The sequence below is a fragment of the Haliotis rubra genome, unplaced genomic scaffold (genome assembly GCF_003918875.1).
Source record: "Haliotis rubra isolate DU_JTF1 unplaced genomic scaffold, ASM391887v1 Scf451, whole genome shotgun sequence".
Classification (NCBI taxonomy): domain Eukaryota; kingdom Metazoa; phylum Mollusca; class Gastropoda; order Lepetellida; family Haliotidae; genus Haliotis; species Haliotis rubra.
In genome coordinates this window covers 477,629-497,680 of record NW_025767137.1, presented here as the reverse complement: position 1 = coordinate 497,680, position 20,052 = coordinate 477,629, and the positions used below count along the sequence as shown (strand labels likewise).

Sequence of the window (20,052 nt, the reverse complement as noted above, 5' to 3'; positions counted from 1 at the left end):
AATGCAGGTGTTAATGTCATGTTTGTGTTTTGTATAGCTGTGTATGTTGACATTGGCTATTTTAATATAGACCGCCACCGTGGTGTAGTGGTTAGAGCGTCCGCCCGGAGAGTGGAAGGTCGCGGGTTCAATCCCCGACCACGTCATACCAAAAGACGTTAAAATATGGTACTTGTTGGTCCCTGCCTGTCGCTCAACATTGATGGGTACAACAAGGACTGGTCTGCTCGGAGTCAGTATAATGTGTCTGAGTGGGGTATTCATGCTTCACTGCGGCATGGTATCTCAGTGGGCTAGCAGTATAAAACCAGCTTAAGTCTGGGCTAGTACAAGCAGCCGCACATACACATACACACGCATGCACGTCGTCATATGAGCGAAATATTCTCGAGCACGACATTAAACCCAATTTCACCTCGCCTCACATATTTTAATATAACGGACTATTTTTGTTGTAGCTGCTTACAAAGCAATCTTTCAATTTTAATCAATTTTTACTCATTATAGTTGTGGCAGGTGTTGCTTTTCAAACATTCCGCTCTACAAATGCTAGTTTCTTATATATCTAGGTCACACATCCCCATTCATATACTGAATAAACTGTAGACATTCAGCCTCAGGATGCACACTCTGGTTTCCTCTGAATAGGCATCTGTTAGGATGGCATAATGTTCACAAGAATCTAGCTTTCTGGGATTGTCGGAAGAGTTGGAGTGTATTAGTGTTTTGTGTGTTTTTCTGAAGGAATATATCATTTGGGTCAGTATGATGCTTGTGCAGGTGTTGTAACTTGTATTCATGGCAAGTGTCATGGGTTGTACATTGCTGGAATAGTAATCATATGTAGATAGGAGGCTGTGCATAATGTACATGATGTAGTTTATTCTACAGGTACGTGGTTGGTTGATACACACTGTTTTACCTGTGTTTCTGAGGGCTTGAATAATGCTATCTTTGCATGGATGCTGAATGATATATGTTACTACTGTCAACAATCTGTCTGTTCAGTCAGTATTTTATTAAGTTCAGCCAGTTTTGAAAGTCTCAGAATGGGTGGATTTACCTGTATTCTAAGATTTCTACTTAACATGTCATGACCGATATGTGCGGATTGTTAATATATCCATTATTTTAATACTTTCTCTGTGTATACTTGGTAAGAATGTTGCACTGATTTAATTAAAAATACTTGTAGGATGTAATTAAGCCTGGAACAAGCTGCTTCCTGTAGTAAGACCTGTTGGACAAGATGCAGGAACAGTAATACTGGACTTGCTACCAGAGATGTGTGTGTGTCAGTGTTTGTTTTGTCGTTTCAGTCACCCACGGTTGTATCGTGGCCACCATTGTACTCTACCATCCAGATGGGAGGGAGGCCAAGCCAGCGTAAGTACAGCACTTAGTGTCATGTTGTGTCTTGTCTCAGAGTTCAAGGGATGGTTGGGTGGTGTTGTAGAGACAAGCCAGCGTAAGTACAGCACTTAGTGTCATGTTGTGTCTTGTCTCAGCGTTCAAGGGATAGTCGGATGGTGTGGTAGAGAAAAGCAAGCGTAAGTACAGCACTTAGTGTCATGTTGTGTCTTGTCTCAGAGTTCAAGGATATTCGGGTGGTGTGGTAGAAACAAGCCATCATAAGTACAGCACTTAGTGCCATGTTGTGTCTTGTCTCAGAGTTCAAGGACAGTCGGCAGGTGTGGTAGAGACAAGCCATCGTAAGTACAACACTTAGTGTCATGTTGTGTAGTGTCTCAGAGTTCAAGGGATACTCAGGTGGTGAAGTAGAGGTGAAGTCGGTCATGTAACCCATTCAGCCACCTCGGCTTCCAGTGTCCGTAGTCCAGACTACCGACTTCCATGAATGGGTTCGACGGCTGACATTGTGTTTTGACGATTAGGTGCCTGACTTTCAGGGTGTGGGTTTGAATCCCGGATGTGACTCAACCCAACCAAAGTACTAGAATCTGTCCTTTAATGAGAAAGTGCAATGCCAAATATAACATATTGTTTATTTGATCACTTTCTAAATGGCATTGTGTATTCATAGTAAAGTGATATGCTTGTCAGACCTTTGAAGGCTTTTGTACATAACTTGTAATCACTTATTCAAGTTCCTGTGTTTTTATCAGTTAGCAAATGTCTGAAAGATATGTTGCTGATAGTCCATTATACATTAAATTTGATTCTGTTTCCTTTGTGAAAGAGTACCTTCTTACGTAATATTTTGGGTTTTACACAATTTATTGAAACAAATCCATATGATATACAGAGTTGATCGTATTTCAGTAATTCTGTCAAAATTTATGCTAGACAATTTTTCAAGGCTGTTGATTTTATTTCCATTGACAGCTGGGAAAGGTACCCAAATTAAGAATGGAAATGAATATTCCAGCTTTAGCAGTGAAATATGAAATAGGAGTCTGCCATCTTAATGATATAACAACAACTTCCTCAGCATGTAGAGTAATGAATTACTTCAGCCATGCTTCTCAAGGTATTGAAAAAGTTGGAGCTTTTCATAAAAATAAACTTTTAAACCTTACCAAATGCATCAGCTTCATCTTCATCTTGGGGGTGGGGTGTGGGGGGTGGGGTTTAGCCTTGTGTTTGCTTGTCAGCCTTAAGGACTAAGGTCTGAATCTTCATACTGATATATTTTAAGAGACCCTATCAGTGCTGGAAATTATTTATGTAAGTCCATCTTTCCTTGTCATAACTGTTGAATATTTAAAATTGAAGGGGTCCCAGGATTCCAATAACACAAAAACAAACTCCAAGAACACAGTTTCCAATGCTACCATTGTTGCTGTCCCATCATGATTTTGGTGTAATACTGCTAATAGCGGTATAAAGCCACACTCACTTATATTCTTCCTCATGTTACAAATGTGTTGATGGGTATAAAACCATGATTATGTCCTGTACACTTTGCAAGACATGGGCAATATTCAAGCATTCCTGCTGACAGTATAATTTCTACAACCGATGAAGATCTAGGCTGGAATTGGTCTTCAGCAACCCATGATTGTCGTAAGAGGCGACTAACATGATCGGGTGGTCAGGCTTGCTGACCTTGTTGCCACATGTCATCGCATCCCAATTGTGTAGCTCGATGCTCATGTTGTTGATCACTGGATTGCCTGCTCCTGACTCGATTATTTACAGACCGCCGCCTTATAGCACGAATATTGCTGAGTGTGGCCTTAAACAACAAACAAACAAACAAATGATTTCTACGCGGAGATGTGTCCCAGCTACACATATGTCCATATGTTTACATGGCAGTACAAGCTAGTCTACTCATTACACCAAATTACTACACTGGCCTACATTGCCTGCATATGAAGCAGTTGTGGAAATAGAAATAGAAATTAACCAGAAACATACTGCCGGGCTTTGCAGCTCAATTTGTACATGTGACTACTAAATCATGGCTAAATGTCTACAAGATTAAACGCCCATTTTGGCATGTGCTCATAAATGTCACTTCTCTCTGTTATGTTTTTATACACTAGAGTGCTGAGTTTGGGTTGAAAAGTAGCCGTATCTTGCATAATATACTCATAAACAGTTGTGTCCATGGGCGTGATGTATTTATTATAAGACAGTAAATCGTTATTAACTGCGTTATCTAGAAGTGACTAATGCTTGTCTAAACGCATTGGGTGCTTGGAAAAGATCAAAGGTAACTTAATATATTATATACAATAGATTCTGTTGTCAGAGATTGAGTGGTAAAAAACAAACTCAGATCCAAAGTCAATGAAACTAATAGGTTTCAGGATGACAAGTATCTCTTTGACATTGCTGTTTCTTCTAAGAGAAATATGTAACACAATAGAAATGATAAACTGTCACATCTATGTTTAGGCTAAGTACAAAGTGTTCACAAGACTTACAACTTGGAGAAGAAGTTGAACAAGGGCACTTTTGGGGCTTTGTATTTAATACAGCAGATATGGCAGATTAAAGCCCTTGCTCACTCCTGTTATTTGCTTTAAAGAAGCCCCGTTGAATTAATGGTTCCGATACCAGGAAGCTCCAGTCTATTAGCGAATCAACTGATTACAGGGGTCTGTGGGTCCTGGATGTCTTCTCTTATCAGGTAGAAATAAACACAAGGCTGAGCCAGATTTGTTCATGTTAAAGGCATCCTTAGGTACAACTATTTTTTGCATGTTCATGTTTTCTCATTGGGCCAGTAGACTTTCAGGTTCATTTGTATCCGTGCCTATGGATTTTGGATCTCCTTAGTGTTTAAGTTTAAATATTTAAACTTATATCACTGTAGCTAAGCCAATCTCATAGATAAGATGTGGTCCAAGCTAGGGTCATGACAAGGATCCGTTCTCTTTCATGGCTACTTACGAACACTTTGTGTAATGCTCAACATTGTGGCGTGAACCCTGACATTTAACCAGATTTTGAGATTGTTGTTTCCAGTTTACCTCAATGATGACTAAATTCAGTTTACCATACTTAATGCATCAACTAGGAATCAAGTGGCTGAGATTAAGTCCCGAAGTTACAGTCGTAATTGGTGAAGCTGAGAGCTCCATGACATATGCTTGTATCTAGAACCTATAGAAAACACTGGCTGACAGCACTTGTCAAGTGCACCAATCACAGAACGGTCATTAGCAATAATTAATCCGCAATAACCACAACAGTGAAATAAGGACACAAGATGGAGTACAGTTTGTGTATGCTGTTGACCACGTAATCGTGCCATCAGACCACCGTCCACCGGGATGGCGATCTCCTATCTGTGGACAACGGGTGATCTGGAGCCTGTGTAGTCGTGCCTCACAGCATGGGCTGCCTGTTGGGAGCACTCAGGGCGGCCAATATAGACGATAGGTAGATGTGCTTACATCATGTGGAGGTTTACTTTATACAGTGATTGGATGGAAGTAATAAGTTGACGTGTTATTTGGCACTGACGTGCTGGATGCTTGTGGTGATAAGTATGCGGTTTTTACAAAGAACATGATAAAAGCATGGAATGAAAACTTTTTTTCCTTGAAAGGGGAAAAATCTGTTGTGTTTGGATTTGTCTGATATTGTTGTGGTATGATGCCAAATTTATTGGGAACATTTACTGAAAGTTGTTCTACTTTGAAATTTGATGATGGCAAGAGATTCTCCTTCTATCGCAGGGTGTCTAATAACGCCTGGCCTTTCTTCCATATTAGACTGCCTCCGTGGTGTAGTGGTTAGAGCATCCGCCCGGAGAGCGGAAGGTCGCTGGTTCGATCCCTGACCGCGTCATACCAAAAGATGTTAAAATATGGTACTTGTTGGTCCCTGCCTGGCGCTCGTTATTAATGGGTACAACAAGGACTGGTCGGCTCGAAGTCAGTATAATGTGTCTGAGTTGGGTATTCATGCTTAACTGTGGCATGGTATCTCAGTGGGCTAGCACTATAAAACCAGCTTAAGTCTGGGCTAGTACAAGCAGCCGCAGATACACATACATACGCATGCACGTCATCATATGAGCGAAATATTCTCAAGCACGACGTTAAACCCAATTTCACCTCGCCTCACCTTCCATAATAAGCAGACATGGTGTCATACACCTGGCATACAGCCTAAGAGGCGTTAAATCCACTTGTTATCTTCACCTTCCTGTAGCAATGCAGGGCATACATTAAACAAGTAGATGTTGTTTCTTTAATTGAAAACATTTTGCCTCTTAACTTTACCATAAGTTCCTATTCCATTGTAAAATCTGTCAAATATTACTTTGCTACAAACATTTCTTTACATGTGTTATTTTATAATCTCAGAGCAGGTACTCGATCCTCATGCACAATGAACAGTGCATATGTTAAGACCTCTGATCAACTCTACCTGTGACCTGTAAAAGTTAAATAGGTACCTCACATACATTAAAACCTCTGATCGACTACCTATTACCTGTTAAATCTATAGGTACCTTACAGTAGGAAGTACGGGGCGTGATGGTGGAGCGTTTATAGCCCAGATAAGATAGCTGTAGATAACTGCCGGCAGGTCTCTCTGACCAGGTGTTTAACGGAGCACAATCAGAACACGCTTCACCTGACACAGTTGCCCTGTTATGAGTTCCACCAAACTCACTGTCTCCACTGATCCCAGCCATATGGCCAGAGACTCGACATGTGGCTCTCGCTAGAGTTCACTAGCCTTGTTCAAGAAGTTCTCAGGTAGGCTTGTTCTAGCAGTTTCATTATAATCCACCTATGCTGTGTCATGTCACTGGCCAGGTGATACCTTGTTGTATGGGTTGAATTACGCTGCCATTGTTGTGACTAGGCTTATCTGTGTCGTCCTTGTAATGTAGCTGATGTTTCAATGTTGGGGTTGAAATTTGTTTGGTGAAAAGCCACACTTTGTTACATTGAGCTCTTTGAAATGAACAGACTTTCTTTTGTAAGGTAGGTTTAGGTATTTAGGTGATTTGAATTTTCTCAGGCCTGCGAGGGAATGTGAGGGAAACTTGTAAAACAGGACTCCTCTCAGATTCTTGGTAAAGTTTTACTGTGAGGACTGTGTGCTCAGCTGACATCTTGTCAGTTGCACTAGATATGCACAGGTTATATACAGCCCGAGGGATGAATAAACACTGAATTAACCAGGGCAAGGTTTAGGCATGGGAAAGTCGCCTTTTTCGTGATTCTGTGATTCGGAAGTTTTGCTGTTGTTTTTCGACACGCTTTATGTACATTTGGTACCAGTGACTTTGGACTTGGCACACTGCCAAGCTGAACTAATCATGATAATTATACTTGCAGTTTATCACTGTCAGGCATACATACCATCATTGTAAAACAATGCAGAGAGGGGTTATGTGCCCATTATTCAGTTTTGTTTACATCAGGTTCAGACAAATGGTGTTGCACGTTAACAATACAAGGGGGAAATATGGCATCATTACTGTTACTGAGGCTATTGCCCGGATTCCAAGGCCCACGTGTGAAGGTCAGGGCTGGGGCAGTATTTGTTTCTCTGATACAAACAGGAAGTGTGTTCAATGGTCCAGTCTTACTGATAATGTAAACATATGGATGTAGATGTGATGGCTTAGGTTGAGTGTGGATCTTCAGTCAGTGGGTGGTGGAGAGAGTGGGTATGATGATAGAAGACCTTAAGCTTTGGCTGGGATAGGGACAAACTACCACACAATCCCCTTAAAACCTTAATGGTGTTTAAGACAGTATGATTACACAATGCCATTTTAGAAAGTGGTCAAATGTAACATGTTATATTTGGGATTACACTTTCTTAGTAAGGACAGATTCTAGTACTTTTGTTGGGTTGAGTCCATCTGAGATTTGAACCAACCCTTCACCATGGTAGCAAAGACCATCATTTTGCCTATATTTTCAGAACAAACTGACATGCTGTTATATAGCTGAGATACTGTTCAATGCTGTGTTAGACACAACTCACTGAAAGTTGCCCAGTGTAGATGGCCAGAATAGTGCAAGGGACCCACATAGTGGCCTTGGCCTTCTTGATATGAATCTGTTATTGAATAGACAATGGAGGTGTCTGTCATGGTTGTGCAGCTCTTATCTTGAGGGAGGCTGGAGAGATACCGACAAATCGCTATTATTGGTCTGTATTACAAAGGGGTATATGCACATTAAATGAAACACCGAGAACAAGTAGGGTTGGTTTAAGTTACCGCTCATTACGTACTACCGCGTGCATTTGTTTCACTGTTCCAACTACTACGCTTACCCATTTGTAATACAAACCAATAATGGCGATTTGAATCTATGATCATTTGTTAAACAACTTTTATCCTAGGTTGAATAAAATTCTGAGATTTAAATGTTCAATTGGCAAGGTAAAATTATGAGGATTCGCAATCTTCATTTCACTTATTTGATTTACTTTTTAGTTGTCCCCCGCCGCAACGCAAGAACGGGGGACTATGTATTCAGCGGCGTCTGTCCGTACGTCCGTCCGTATGGACTGTTGTCCCCAAATGTTTCAAATTTGGTGACAGCCTACATTGGGACATTACCCAGACACCAGTCGATTTGGGTGACCTTGAACTTATTTTCAAGGTCACCACGACACTGACCACTTTTCAAACTCTTGTTAGCGCGAAATCTCATGAACTGCTGTACCCAATGTCTTGAAATTTGGTGACAGCCTACATTAGGGGATTACGCAGACACCAGTTGATTTGGGTGACCTTGACCTTATTTTCAAGGTCATCACGACACTGACCACTTTTCAAACTTTTGTTAATGCGATATCTCATGGACTGTTGTACCCAGTGTCTCTTCAAATTTGGTGACAGCCTACCTTAAAGGGATTTATGCAACACCAGTCGATTTGGGTGACCTTGACCTTATTTTCAAGGTCACCATGACACTATGTTTAACACTTTTCAGTGTGCATGCGATGCCATGTGTAAAATAGTTGAAATACAGCAGTGAAAGTTGTTAAAATAAATATGTACATAGTGAACTAAAAACAGCTATTGGAGCGGTTTTCAACTCCGTGCACTGCTTGCATCATATTATGACATCATACGATTCTTAGCAATACAACTCTCAGTTTGGCTGTTACTGTAGCAGCAGGTAATATTTTTTCCAGTTGTAACCCTCCTGGGAGGGGTGACACGGAAACTTGTTAAACCGTCATTAAACAATGAAATTAAAGTATTTTACATGAAGGTAATATAAAGACCCCTTTGCCTTTATGGAAGTTTGGGCTGTGACTGTAGAGGAGATCCATGTGGTTTGCCCTTATAGAAGTAATAAATAGGACATATAATACAGAGGCAGGATAAGTGTATTGTAGTGATTGTATCTGGATGTAGTGATACGTGATGAGAGTCAGAGATAGCAATATAGATGATGCACAATCACTCTGGATGTGACAGATCAACATCTGTGATGGAGTCAACTGCCACCAATAGTACTGTGTTTTGTTCTGATGGCTGAAATTCTTATTGCAGATAACAGTGGTATTATCAGTCCAGAACTTCAGAATTTTAGTGTGAATCCCAGCTCTAGTAAAACTGTGTTCAGTTTAATGATAACAGATAACAGATAACAGTAACACTGAATATACTGAAAAATGATAAGTCTAGTTCCAGTTAGTAGTGTCGAAAGATATTGCTCGAGGGAGGGAATGACAAAATACCATCAATGGTTATACTTCTGTCTGAGACATTTCCATGCGTGCTAAATGATACTTGTAAAAACACGGGCGAGTGGGGTAGCCTAGTGGTTAAAGCATTGGCTCGTCCGCCAAAGACCGGGTTGAATCCCCACATGGGTACAATGTGTAAAGCCCATTTCTGGTGTTCCCTGCCATTGATATTGCTGGAATATTGCTAAAAGCGGCTTAAAACCAAACTCAGTCAGTCAGTCAGTGTAAAACACACAATAGAGTTGCGAAGAAAAAGAATCTTCTACTGGTTTGAAGAGATACAGACAGTCCTTGTGGGATATACAGGGGTGACTATGTGGTTCTTTGTTACGGTTTTGTAATGACTGTAGTAGTTAATTTTATCAGTATGTTCAACAGAATTAATTACAAAGTATTCCAGAATACGTGTGATACAGTCGCCTGAGGCCGTGCAATCCACTGTGCACAGTTCTGTCCCTTGGATGTGCAGCATCAAAGGTTGTAATTTACACGGGTGGTGGTGTAGCCTAGTGGTTAAAGCATCTGCTCATCACACTGAAGACCTGGGGGTTTGATTCCCAACATGGGTACAATGTGTGAAGCCCATATCTGCTATCCCCAACCATGGTATTGCTTGAATATTGTTATGGTCTGCATAAAACCCAACTCCTCACTCACTTTAATTCATAGGTTCACCTTATGTGTCTTGGTTTGTCAGCCCCAATGGCGATCAAGGTGATCAAGTTGGGGTTTACGCCGCTTTTAGCAATATTCCTGCACAATCAGAATGGGTGACACCAAAATGAGCTTCACATTGTACCCATGTGGGGAATTGAACCCGGGTCTTCAGCATGATGAACAAATGCCTTAACTGTTGCACTACCCCACCAACCCTTCACCATGGAAACAAAGACCATCATTTTGCCTATATTTTCAGAACAAACAGACATGCTGTTATATAGCTGAGATACTGTTCAAAGCTGTGTTAGACACAACTCACTGAAAGTTGCCCAGTTTAGATGGCCAGAATAGTGCAAGGGACCCACATAGTGGCCTTGGCCTTCTTGATATGAATCTGTTATTGAATAGACAATGGAGGTGTCTGTCATGGTTGTGCAGCTCTTATCTTGAGGGAGGCTGGAGATACGACAGAACTACTATCAGGCAGACACATTACAGTGATTGTAAATGTCTCAGGTGGATGTGATGTTTATGGAGATCATGGTATACACAATGTAGACTTGATGCTACACGGCAAAGTACATCCTGCTACATAGTCAGTCTCACAGTCCCTGAACCACAATATTTTCCCTAGTGCCTGGCCCTACAATGTTAAAGCCCAAAGTGAAGCAAGTCTAGATTTCCCAGGTTCTGGGGCTCCTTTTCAGTTGAAATGGGTTTATTTGTTTCTATCAAAAGTATATATATTGAGAGACAAATCTGTTACACTGCTAGACTGTAATTTTGATCTCTATTGTTGACTGAGCACATTTTTTAAATTAGATTTGACAAGGCTGCAGTTTATAGCCTATTGCAAGAAACTGAAAACTGACTCCTATGTATTTTCCCAGCTGTTAAAAACACATATTTTTTCATTGTCAAAACACGTGATTTTTTCTAATTTTCTTGTTCCAGCCAAACATTTGTGTTTTCGGTCTTGAAGACCAAACAGGATTAACTTAAGTTTTTGTTAATCACTTTTTGCCACCTTGTGACATGTTCAACCAATATTTACTGTTTGATGTTAAGACCAGTCAAAGCTGAATATGGATGAACGAAGTTAAAAACATTTAAAAGCCAGTTTTATTGTTAGCCCTATGTGTAATTTGCAAATGATGTTGCGGTGATTAAATCAAGGTCACGTTGTAGACAGGGAGGACAATGGCTGCACTGTGTGGCAGGGGGTTAGGGCTTGCATGAATAACCATAGGTTGAGGAAGGTAACAGAATCTCATTCACTTTTACCTGTATGGAGGACATCCTCCATGCTGGAGACCAGGAGGCCAGTAATTGACTTTATTATGTGACAGATTGCTATGGAAGAGTGGGATTAACAGTAAGGATATGATGGAGGGCAGGTACATCATGTGTAGATGCAACTGGGGTCTTCTATTGAGGTGGAACAGTGGGAATTAACAGTAAGGACTATGCAAATGGATCTGTGTGTTGTGAAACTCAAGGCAAGGGTACTGTTTCTGTTATGTGAAGGTGCAGGTGAGATATTATAATTGTGAAGCTCGGCTAAGCTGTAGTTTCTATCTTGTGTTGGATGTAGCAGGGGTAGTAGGAGCACCTGTCCAGGTAACTATTTGTATCAAATCGCAGTGGAGTAAACAATAAGGAATGAGCAGATGGACCTCTTGGTTGTGAAGCTCAGGGTTTGGCTGTAGTTTCCATCCTGTGTTGGATGCAGCAAAACTGTCACTTTAATTAGGATGGGAAGGTGTCCAGGTAACTGTTTGTTACAAGTCTTAGTAAAGTTAACAGTAAGGAATGAGCAGATGGACCTGAAGGTTATGAAGCTCAGGGTTTGGCTACTGTTTCCATCATCTGTTCATCAGTAGGGAGCACCTGTTCAGGTAACTCTTTCTAACAGGTTAAAATCTAGGGAAATATTGGTAAAAACTAAACAGATGGACCTTGTGATGTTCTGGGATGGGCAACTGTTCCATCTTGTAGAAGATGCAGCAACAGTGAGACATTTTCATTAGTGAACAAAGGCTACTTGGTGACTTTCTGTTTGGTGATGACTGGAGAAACAAGAAGTTGTTGTTACCGACAAAACCTCATTGTTGTGAAACATGTGCAAAGCTAGGCTATTTTCCCCATCATGTGATAGAAGCAGCAATATTGTGGACACAGTCATTAGTTGGTGAAGTCTACCAAGGGCCTGTTTCTGTCAGGTGATGAGTAGAGGAAACAGTAGAGAATAACTGAATCAAGGTGGAATAATCTGTTAGCTGACCAAGCCCTGATTTTGTTTGACCAGTGTGGCTTTGAACAAAGCAACCTTACCGCAACCACTGCCGTAAGTCTATGTTAAGGTATGGGAGTTACAATCACCTTTGTGCTACGATTGCTTTGCACCAAATGTATCTCTTGAGGTTAACGCCCCGCATCGTATTAAGGTGAAAAGACACATGTGAAACACTTACCTGATCAAATGTGGTTTTTCTATCAGCTTTTGCTGGAACCAAGTATTCATTGTGTTTGGTTTGAAATCCTCAATCTGTTTAAGTGTGAAAATTACCCCCAAAACTCATTTCATTTTAGTTTTTTCTCTATATATGTTCAACAATGAGAAAAGTGTGTGTATATTTTGATGTAATCATTTTGGGACAGCAGACATCAAGCTAGCAACCTATAGGTTGTTCATCTATGTTGATTGTATGTTGAGGGGAACAAGCTCCAGTTATCTTCAATAGACTTGATGTCACTGCAGATGATAAAGCCAGTATGCATACAGAATGTTTTTGTGTTTGTAGATTGTATCAGTTAGATGGGGCAGTCCTCATCTATTGATGACAATTATCTTGGCCAAGGTCTTCTGAGGATGCTTTTTGTTGGATGAGTGATTTCGTACTTGACATTTTGAAGATAGCACACTGTTATTGATATCAGTGTCAATAGGTACCAGAGAAATATTGTTACAAGTCCACACTTGTTTTCAAGGACTTTGAAGATGGAAATTCATAATAGCTTAATGTTGTTTGAGGGCGGTGGGGTAGCCTAGTGGTTAAGGCGTTGGCTCGTAATGCCGAAGACCCAGGTTCGAATCCCTACATGGGTACAATGTGTGAAGCCCATTTCTGGTGTCCCCCGCCGTGATGTTGCTGGAATATTGCTAAAAGCGGCGTAAAACCAAACACAGTCAGTCAGTAATGTTATTTGAGGTTTGAGATAGGATGGGGCAGTTCTGTTATATATGAATGCTGTATAACGCAGCTTATCATTCTCAAGACCACAATGCTCAGCAGTCAAGGCGAACTTGATTCACACCCAAAATGATGGTCTTTACCACTATGGTGAAGGGGTGGTGGGGTAGCCTTGTGGTTAAAGCGTTAGCTCGTCATGCCAAAGACACAGGTTTTATTTCAAACATGGATACAATGTGTAAAGCCCATTTCTGGTGTCCCCTGCCATGATATTGCTGGAATATTGCTTGAAGTGGCCTAAAACGTAACAAACTCACTCACTCTTTGTCAGATAAAACCTTATGATGGATACCAATTGTTCAATGACCCTTATAACACACAGACACATTTTATTGATGTACAATGTATAGACAATGTTGGCTGAAAAAAGATAAGGCAATAAGGATAGTGTGCCTATTTTGTGTCAACATGGTCCAAACCCGAACTCTGGGATATTTATAAAGCCCTTAATTAGAATATAAACTACTGAGGTCTTTACATGAAGTTGAGAGAAATTATCCTAAATATAAAATGTCAGCGTTTTAGCTGTGTTGAGAAATTGTTTATGAATCGTTCAGTGTTTTAAGCTGTGTTGAGAAGTGGTATCCATGGATATGAAGATGAGTAAGTTAGTGATAAACATGATTAGGTGTGATGATGAGTTTCATGAATCATGGCCTTCCAAACATGCCACTGATCAAGCAAGCACCTGTTGATGTCTAGTGCATATTAACAACCAAGCTTGCTTTGATGCCAAGCCTAGTATCTTTATATAACTTACCAAAGGAGATCGTATTCCCATAGGAGGTCTGACACATTTTTCCTTAGTATGTTGGAAAAATCTGTACTGAGGATGTAAACTTGGTGAGCAACAGGTCTGGCTCTAGACGTCTGTAACATTACTCCTGAAGATGAAAAATGATATGGGAGATATACGTAAATGTTTCAAGTCGTTGTGTGATGGATAATATTTCAAAGCAAACTGACACTGACTTTGTTCTTTTGAAACTATTGGTAAGTTATTTAGGATGGAGAACTGGTCTTCAGCAACCTATGCTTGTAAGAGGCGACTAACGGGATGGGATGGTCAGGCTCGCTGACTTGGTTGACACGTTATCATATTCCTTATGGGTAGAATGATGCTTATGTTGTTGATCACTGCATTGTCTGGTCCAGACTCGATTATTTACAGAACTCGCCATATAGCTGGAATAACGCTGAACATGGCGTTAAACAACTAACAAACAAGCAAAACAGTTTGAATGTATTTTGTTTTGGAAGACGTTTCAGCTGTTCCTTCTGTTGCAGTCCGTTCCTGAACGCCCCTTGTCCACCAGGCATTACCATCCAGTCCCAGGACCTCTATCAGCTGGCTCAGTACTTGCAGGTCAGTGAATGCACCTCATCATGGAGTTCAGTGTTTGTTTGACTCACCAGGTTTGATTCCCCACCTGAGTGACAGCTAAGATGTAGGAAGCCCATTCACACTAATTCCCCTTTTCCAAGGTTGACACTTTATTCCAGGCTTGAATCACTGTCATGGACATGGGCTTCCTCTGTGACCTGGGGTCCGTTAGGTTTGACAGGTTTGTTTTTTAATGCTAGGACTCAAAACATCTTCCTGTAACTTAAAATATCATAGTTTTGACAAGGACCCTCAGACATAGCTACATGAACCTGGTCTAGCAGAGACAATTATACTCAAGACCTCAAATAGCGGTACAGTTGACTCTGTAAGGAGCAGTACCCCAAGCTATACTCCAGATGTCTCACACAGACAAGGTCTAACCTGTAAGGAGCTGTACCACCGGGCAGGGTGACACGGTGCAGAAGCAGCTATTGCTGAGAGTGCAAGTCAACACAGGTGATTCCTTGAAGCAGTGTTAGCATTGTTGTCATCAAGTGGGTTGTCAATAGGCTCTGTCACAGGTCTCCCAGTAATTGGTAACAACTGTACCCAGCAATGGGACACACTACAAATGAGCAATTTGTTGCAGACCCTTGTGATGTGTAGTTCACAGATAGTTGTCACCGACTGATGATGCCCACAGGTAAAATATCACTTCAGACATACGTGAGTGCAGGCAGGTTTCATCATAGCAGTTCAGAATGAACTCAAACTCATGGAGTGAGGGAGGGAGGGAGCGATTTGGGTTTAACATTGCTTCGAGGATTGTTCGGTTCTGCCATGGCATGTCAACTAAATGAGGAAGAAAGCCAATAGAGATTTACAACTTTTGCAAAACGTACCTGCACACGTATGGTGCTGACACACAAACCTAGAAATGTAACTGATGCACACTGGGGTTTGAACCCACAGTCAGGGCATGCCTAAGGGACACAACTCTGCACTTCAAATTGGTACACCTCAGACCACAGGGCCATCCTTGTGGTATGGTGTTTGTTAAGGTTAGCCAGTCTGTAGGTTGGGATGGTGTAATCATGTCTTTGTGCTATGATAATAATGGCTAACAATCTGCTATAGAACATTGTTCCTTCACTAATGTATGAGAAGTGGAAGTCTACAGAACAAGACAAGTTTATGTCAAGCAAACCTGTGAAAAGAGTGAGTTGGGTTTAGCAGCCCCCGAGTATGGTTTTATGCTGCAATATACCAGCAATATTGTGGTTGGGAAAACAAGAAATGGGCTTCCCACCTTGTACCAATGAGGGGAATCAAAGCAAAGTCTTCAGCATAAAGAACAAATGCTTTAACTTCACGGTTCTCCCACGGCCACTTAACAATGTTGTCAACGTTGTTCCAGTTATATCCCAACATGTCAGCTTCATGTGGGAGGAATATGATGCAGATCTTAGATGTCTACCACTTTCGTTGAATCTCAAACTATGATGTTGACAAACCAAGAAACATCATCAAAGCAACTCAGGGATTTGAACCATCAATCACAAGCTTCTGGCACACACAAGGGCCACTACTCTGCACATCAAAATGTGGCACCGTACACAAATGGGCGACCTGTGCGTTCCTTGGAAATGAGCCACTTGGAAGATATCTTGAATGGTTTGAAAGAATGAACGGTTTATCCTGATGCTTATTACCTTTAAGCGTACACCAAATAATCGTGCCTTGGGAATTTCAGAAAAGAACTGGACTCTGGTATCCCATGGTCATAGTATCAGGCCGCTGAGGAGAATCAGGTGTAGTGGCTAGAGCGTCGCCCAGAGAGCAGAAGGTCGCGGGTTCGATCCCTGGGTGCATCATACCAAAAGATGTTTAATATGGTACTTGTTGGTCCCTACCTGGCGCTCGGCCTTAATGGGTACAACAAGGACTGGTCGGCTCGGAGTCAGTATAATGTGTCTGAGTTGAATATTCATGCTTAGCTGCGGCTAAGTCAGGGCTGGTACAAGCAGCCACACATACACATGCATGCACGTCGTCATATGAGCGAAATATTCTCAAGTACGACGTTAAACCCCACTTCACCTCACCTCACCTTGTGTGTCTGGTCAAGACTTGATTGTTTATATGCCATTGTGATATAGCTCTTATATTGCTTACTGGCACAAAATAACATTCACTGAGTCATCAAGTTGCAAGACACAGTTGATTGTTTAATGTCTATTGAGATGGTAGAACTTGAGTGGGAGTATCATAGACCCTTGTCACACACTGATCAACAGAGACTGTCATGTTTAGAACTGTTCTGACCAACATGCTACAGTTTTGGATAAAGTGTGAATTTAGAGATCCACTGAAATAGGCTGCAACAAGTATGCTTCTCAGACCAACTCAGGGTTGAAGTGGCCACAGTTTGCACTACAGAGTAATGTCCCTTGGACCAGCAAGATTCTGGCGATTGCTTGAATCCTTGTTCACCATTGATAATGCTTCTTGTTTGTCTCTGGTCAGTTTCACCAAACTGGTAAACATCTTAAGACCTTCATCATTCTGGGATTTCCTCACACACACAGCTGACACGCCATGCTGGAAGAGAGATGAGAGATGTTAAATCCATCTCTTTCTCTGACCTCCTCCACTTGCTAAGCGCCAATTTGTCATGCATTTGAAACCTCAGAAAGTTGTAGCTGTTGCTGGTTCATATAAGCAACATATTTTATAAATGCAAATTATGGCTATGTATGTAACCGCAGAGGTCATGGAGGGCATTAAATTGCCCTACATATTTCCCAGCTGTTCACTGTAGGCCAGTGTGGTGCCTCAAAGTCTCCTGCCCTACATTAGAGACCCAGACTCCCCACGAGGGTCCGAAGACTGGCAAATGTTTGGCTGAAGGAGGAGATGTGTTCGTTCTTGTAACACACCATTGTGATGATTCGAGGTTGGTATCTGGTAATCCTTATGTAACAGGCAACTAATTGGAGGTCGTCAGGCTTGAGGACTTTCTTGGATGTGGTTGTCAGGCTTGAGGACTTTCTTGTATATGGTTGTCAGGCTTGATGGCTTTCTTAGATGTGGTTGTCAGGCTTGATGACTTTCTTGTATGTGGTTGTCAGGCTTGATGACTTTCTTGGATGTGGTTGTAAGGCTTGATGACTTTCTTGGATGTGGTTGTCAGGCTTGATGCCCGTAGGATGTGGTTGTCAGGCTTGGGGACTTTCTTGGATGTGGTTGTCAGGCTTGGGGACTTTCTTGGATGTGGTTGTCAGGCTTGATGCTTGTTGGATGTGGTTGTCAGGCTTGGGGACTTTCTTGGATGTGGTTGTCAGGCTTGATGACTTTCTTGGATGTGGTTGTCAGGCTTGATGACTTTCTTGTATGTGGTTGTCAGGCTTAGGGAATTTCTTGGATGTGGTTGTCAGGCTTGATGCCCGTTGGATGTGGTTGTCAGGCTTGGGGATTTTCTTGTATGTGGTTGTCAGACTTTAGGATTTTCTTCGATGATGTTTTCAGGCTTGATGACTTTCTTGTATATGGTTGTCAGGCTTGATGACTTTCTTGTATATGGTTGTCAGGCTTGATGACTTTCTTGTATGTGGTTGTCAGGCTTGGGGACTTTCTTGTATGTGGTTGTCAGGCTTGATGACTTTCTTGGATTCTTGTATATTGTCAGGCAGGTATCAGGCTTGGGGACTTTCTTGGATGTGGTTGTCAGGCTTGGGGACTTTCTTGGATGTGGTTGTCAGGCTTGATGCCCGTTGGATGTGGTTGTCAGGCTTGGGGATTTTCTTGTATGTGGTTGTCAGACTTTAGGATTTTCTTCGATGATGTTTTCAGGCTTGATGACTTTCTTGTATATGGTTGTCAGGCTTGATGACTTTCTTGTATATGGTTGTCAGGCTTGATGACTTTCTTGAATGTGGTTGTCAGGCTTGATGACTTTCTTGTATATGGTTGTCAGGCTTGATGACTTGTCAGGCTTGATGACTTTCTTGTGGTTGTCAGGCTTGAATGTGTTTGTCAGGCTTGATGACTTTCTTCTATGTGGTTGTCAGGCTTGATGACTTTCTTGAATATGGTTGTCAGGCTTGATGACTTTCTTGTATATGGTTGTCAGGCTTGATGACTTTCTTGTATTTGGTTGTCAGGCTTGATGACTTTGATAACCAGTCATCATATCTAGTTATTGTTGGGGTACTGCACCTTACAGGTTAGACTTTTGATTTGTTTTTTGTTTTTTTGTCGGAGTGGGGGTTTAAGAAACTTCTCATATAGCTGGAACATTGCTGACTACGGTCTTAAGCTTCAATTGCACATTTTGTTCTTTTGTTACAGGAAGCCTTGCATAGGGAAAAGATGTTGGAACAAAAACTGTCAACCCTCCAACAACTTGTTGCCAGTACGCAGGACTCTTCAGAGAGTGGTTGGCAGGTAAGGGGCTTGTGAATGTTACAGTGCACAATGTTTTAACATGTACTGTAGCTCGACTGTTTGCAGTCTTATCTGTAAGTATCATTGCCATTAGATTTAGTCCCAAAATGTTAGGCTGTGTGGTCGAATGGAGGTGAAGTTTGAGCATGTGGTGATGAAAACCAGAGACAGATTCCATTTGTACATAGATTGTACAGGAATACCTGATGTATGTTAATTGAAAAAAGTTGAAGAACAACCTATTCTTTCATAGTTAATCTGCCATGATGTATTGGGTGAATTGAGCAGGATTGGGTTTTCTTTACCTTTTGTGAGTAGTACATAAAATGCAATTACTCACTAAAGTTGGCAGTAAAGAAAGTTACATGAGTTTTACAGTTGTGACTTCAGCCACTAACCTATTGTCCGAGTCTAGTAGACCCATAAAGATCTGGGTCAGAATTTGTCTTCAGCAACCAATGATTGTCGTAAAAGGCGACTAACGGGATCGGGTGGTCAAGCTCACTGACTTAGTTGACACATGTCATCGTATCCCAGTTGTGTAGATCGATGCTTATGCTGTTGATCACTGGATTGTCTGGTCCAGACTATTATTTACAGAACGCCTACATCTTGCTGGAATATTGCTGAGTGTGGCGTTAAGCAACAGACCAACCAACCAAACCCACTGAGTCTAGTAAACCTTGAATGACATCTTTTGTTGTCAAGTGATTCGTTTAGAGAAGTTAGGTTGAAAAGTGTTTTGTGCACACTGGCTTAAGTCTGACTGCTTCTGGACTTGGGTTATTGGATTAAGGGCTGAGGGCCTACGCTGCTCTGGTAATCCCAGTGACAGTAATGATTACCTTGTACACATGTTAGGACAATCTTTGTCTTAGTGATCACGCCAGTTTTTGAACTTGAACTAAACAACGGTGTGGTACTGAAACTATGTTGCCCACAAGCAGTGTGTTTGTTCCAGAGCTGTAGTAACTAATGTGATATCGTATCACCTGTTATCTGCACAATATGTATACCTGCGGGAATGCTCGTCAGCCAGTTTGCCCTGTCACCCTTACTGGCCTACATGTCCCTGACAATTGTTGTACATGTGGAGACACATGTATTGTGTCTTGCCATATCATGGACACATACATTTCATGTTATGTTGTTATAACACTGATAACACTACAATCAGAACACGGACAGGGAGATATCTTTTTAAAG

The 20,052-nt window shown here is 41.4% G+C and overlaps 1 protein-coding gene across 1 annotated transcript in view; it reads left to right on the top strand.

The window, feature by feature from the left end:
• LOC124289917 (sarcolemmal membrane-associated protein-like) overlaps window positions 1-20,052 on the top strand; it is a 96,545-nt gene that overhangs the window by 41,379 nt on the left and 35,114 nt on the right. The window contains 3 exon segments of the mRNA XM_046726588.1: window positions 1,320-1,386; window positions 14,361-14,439; window positions 18,751-18,846. Of these exon segments, the coding sequence (XP_046582544.1) occupies window positions 1,320-1,386; window positions 14,361-14,439; window positions 18,751-18,846 (242 nt within the window).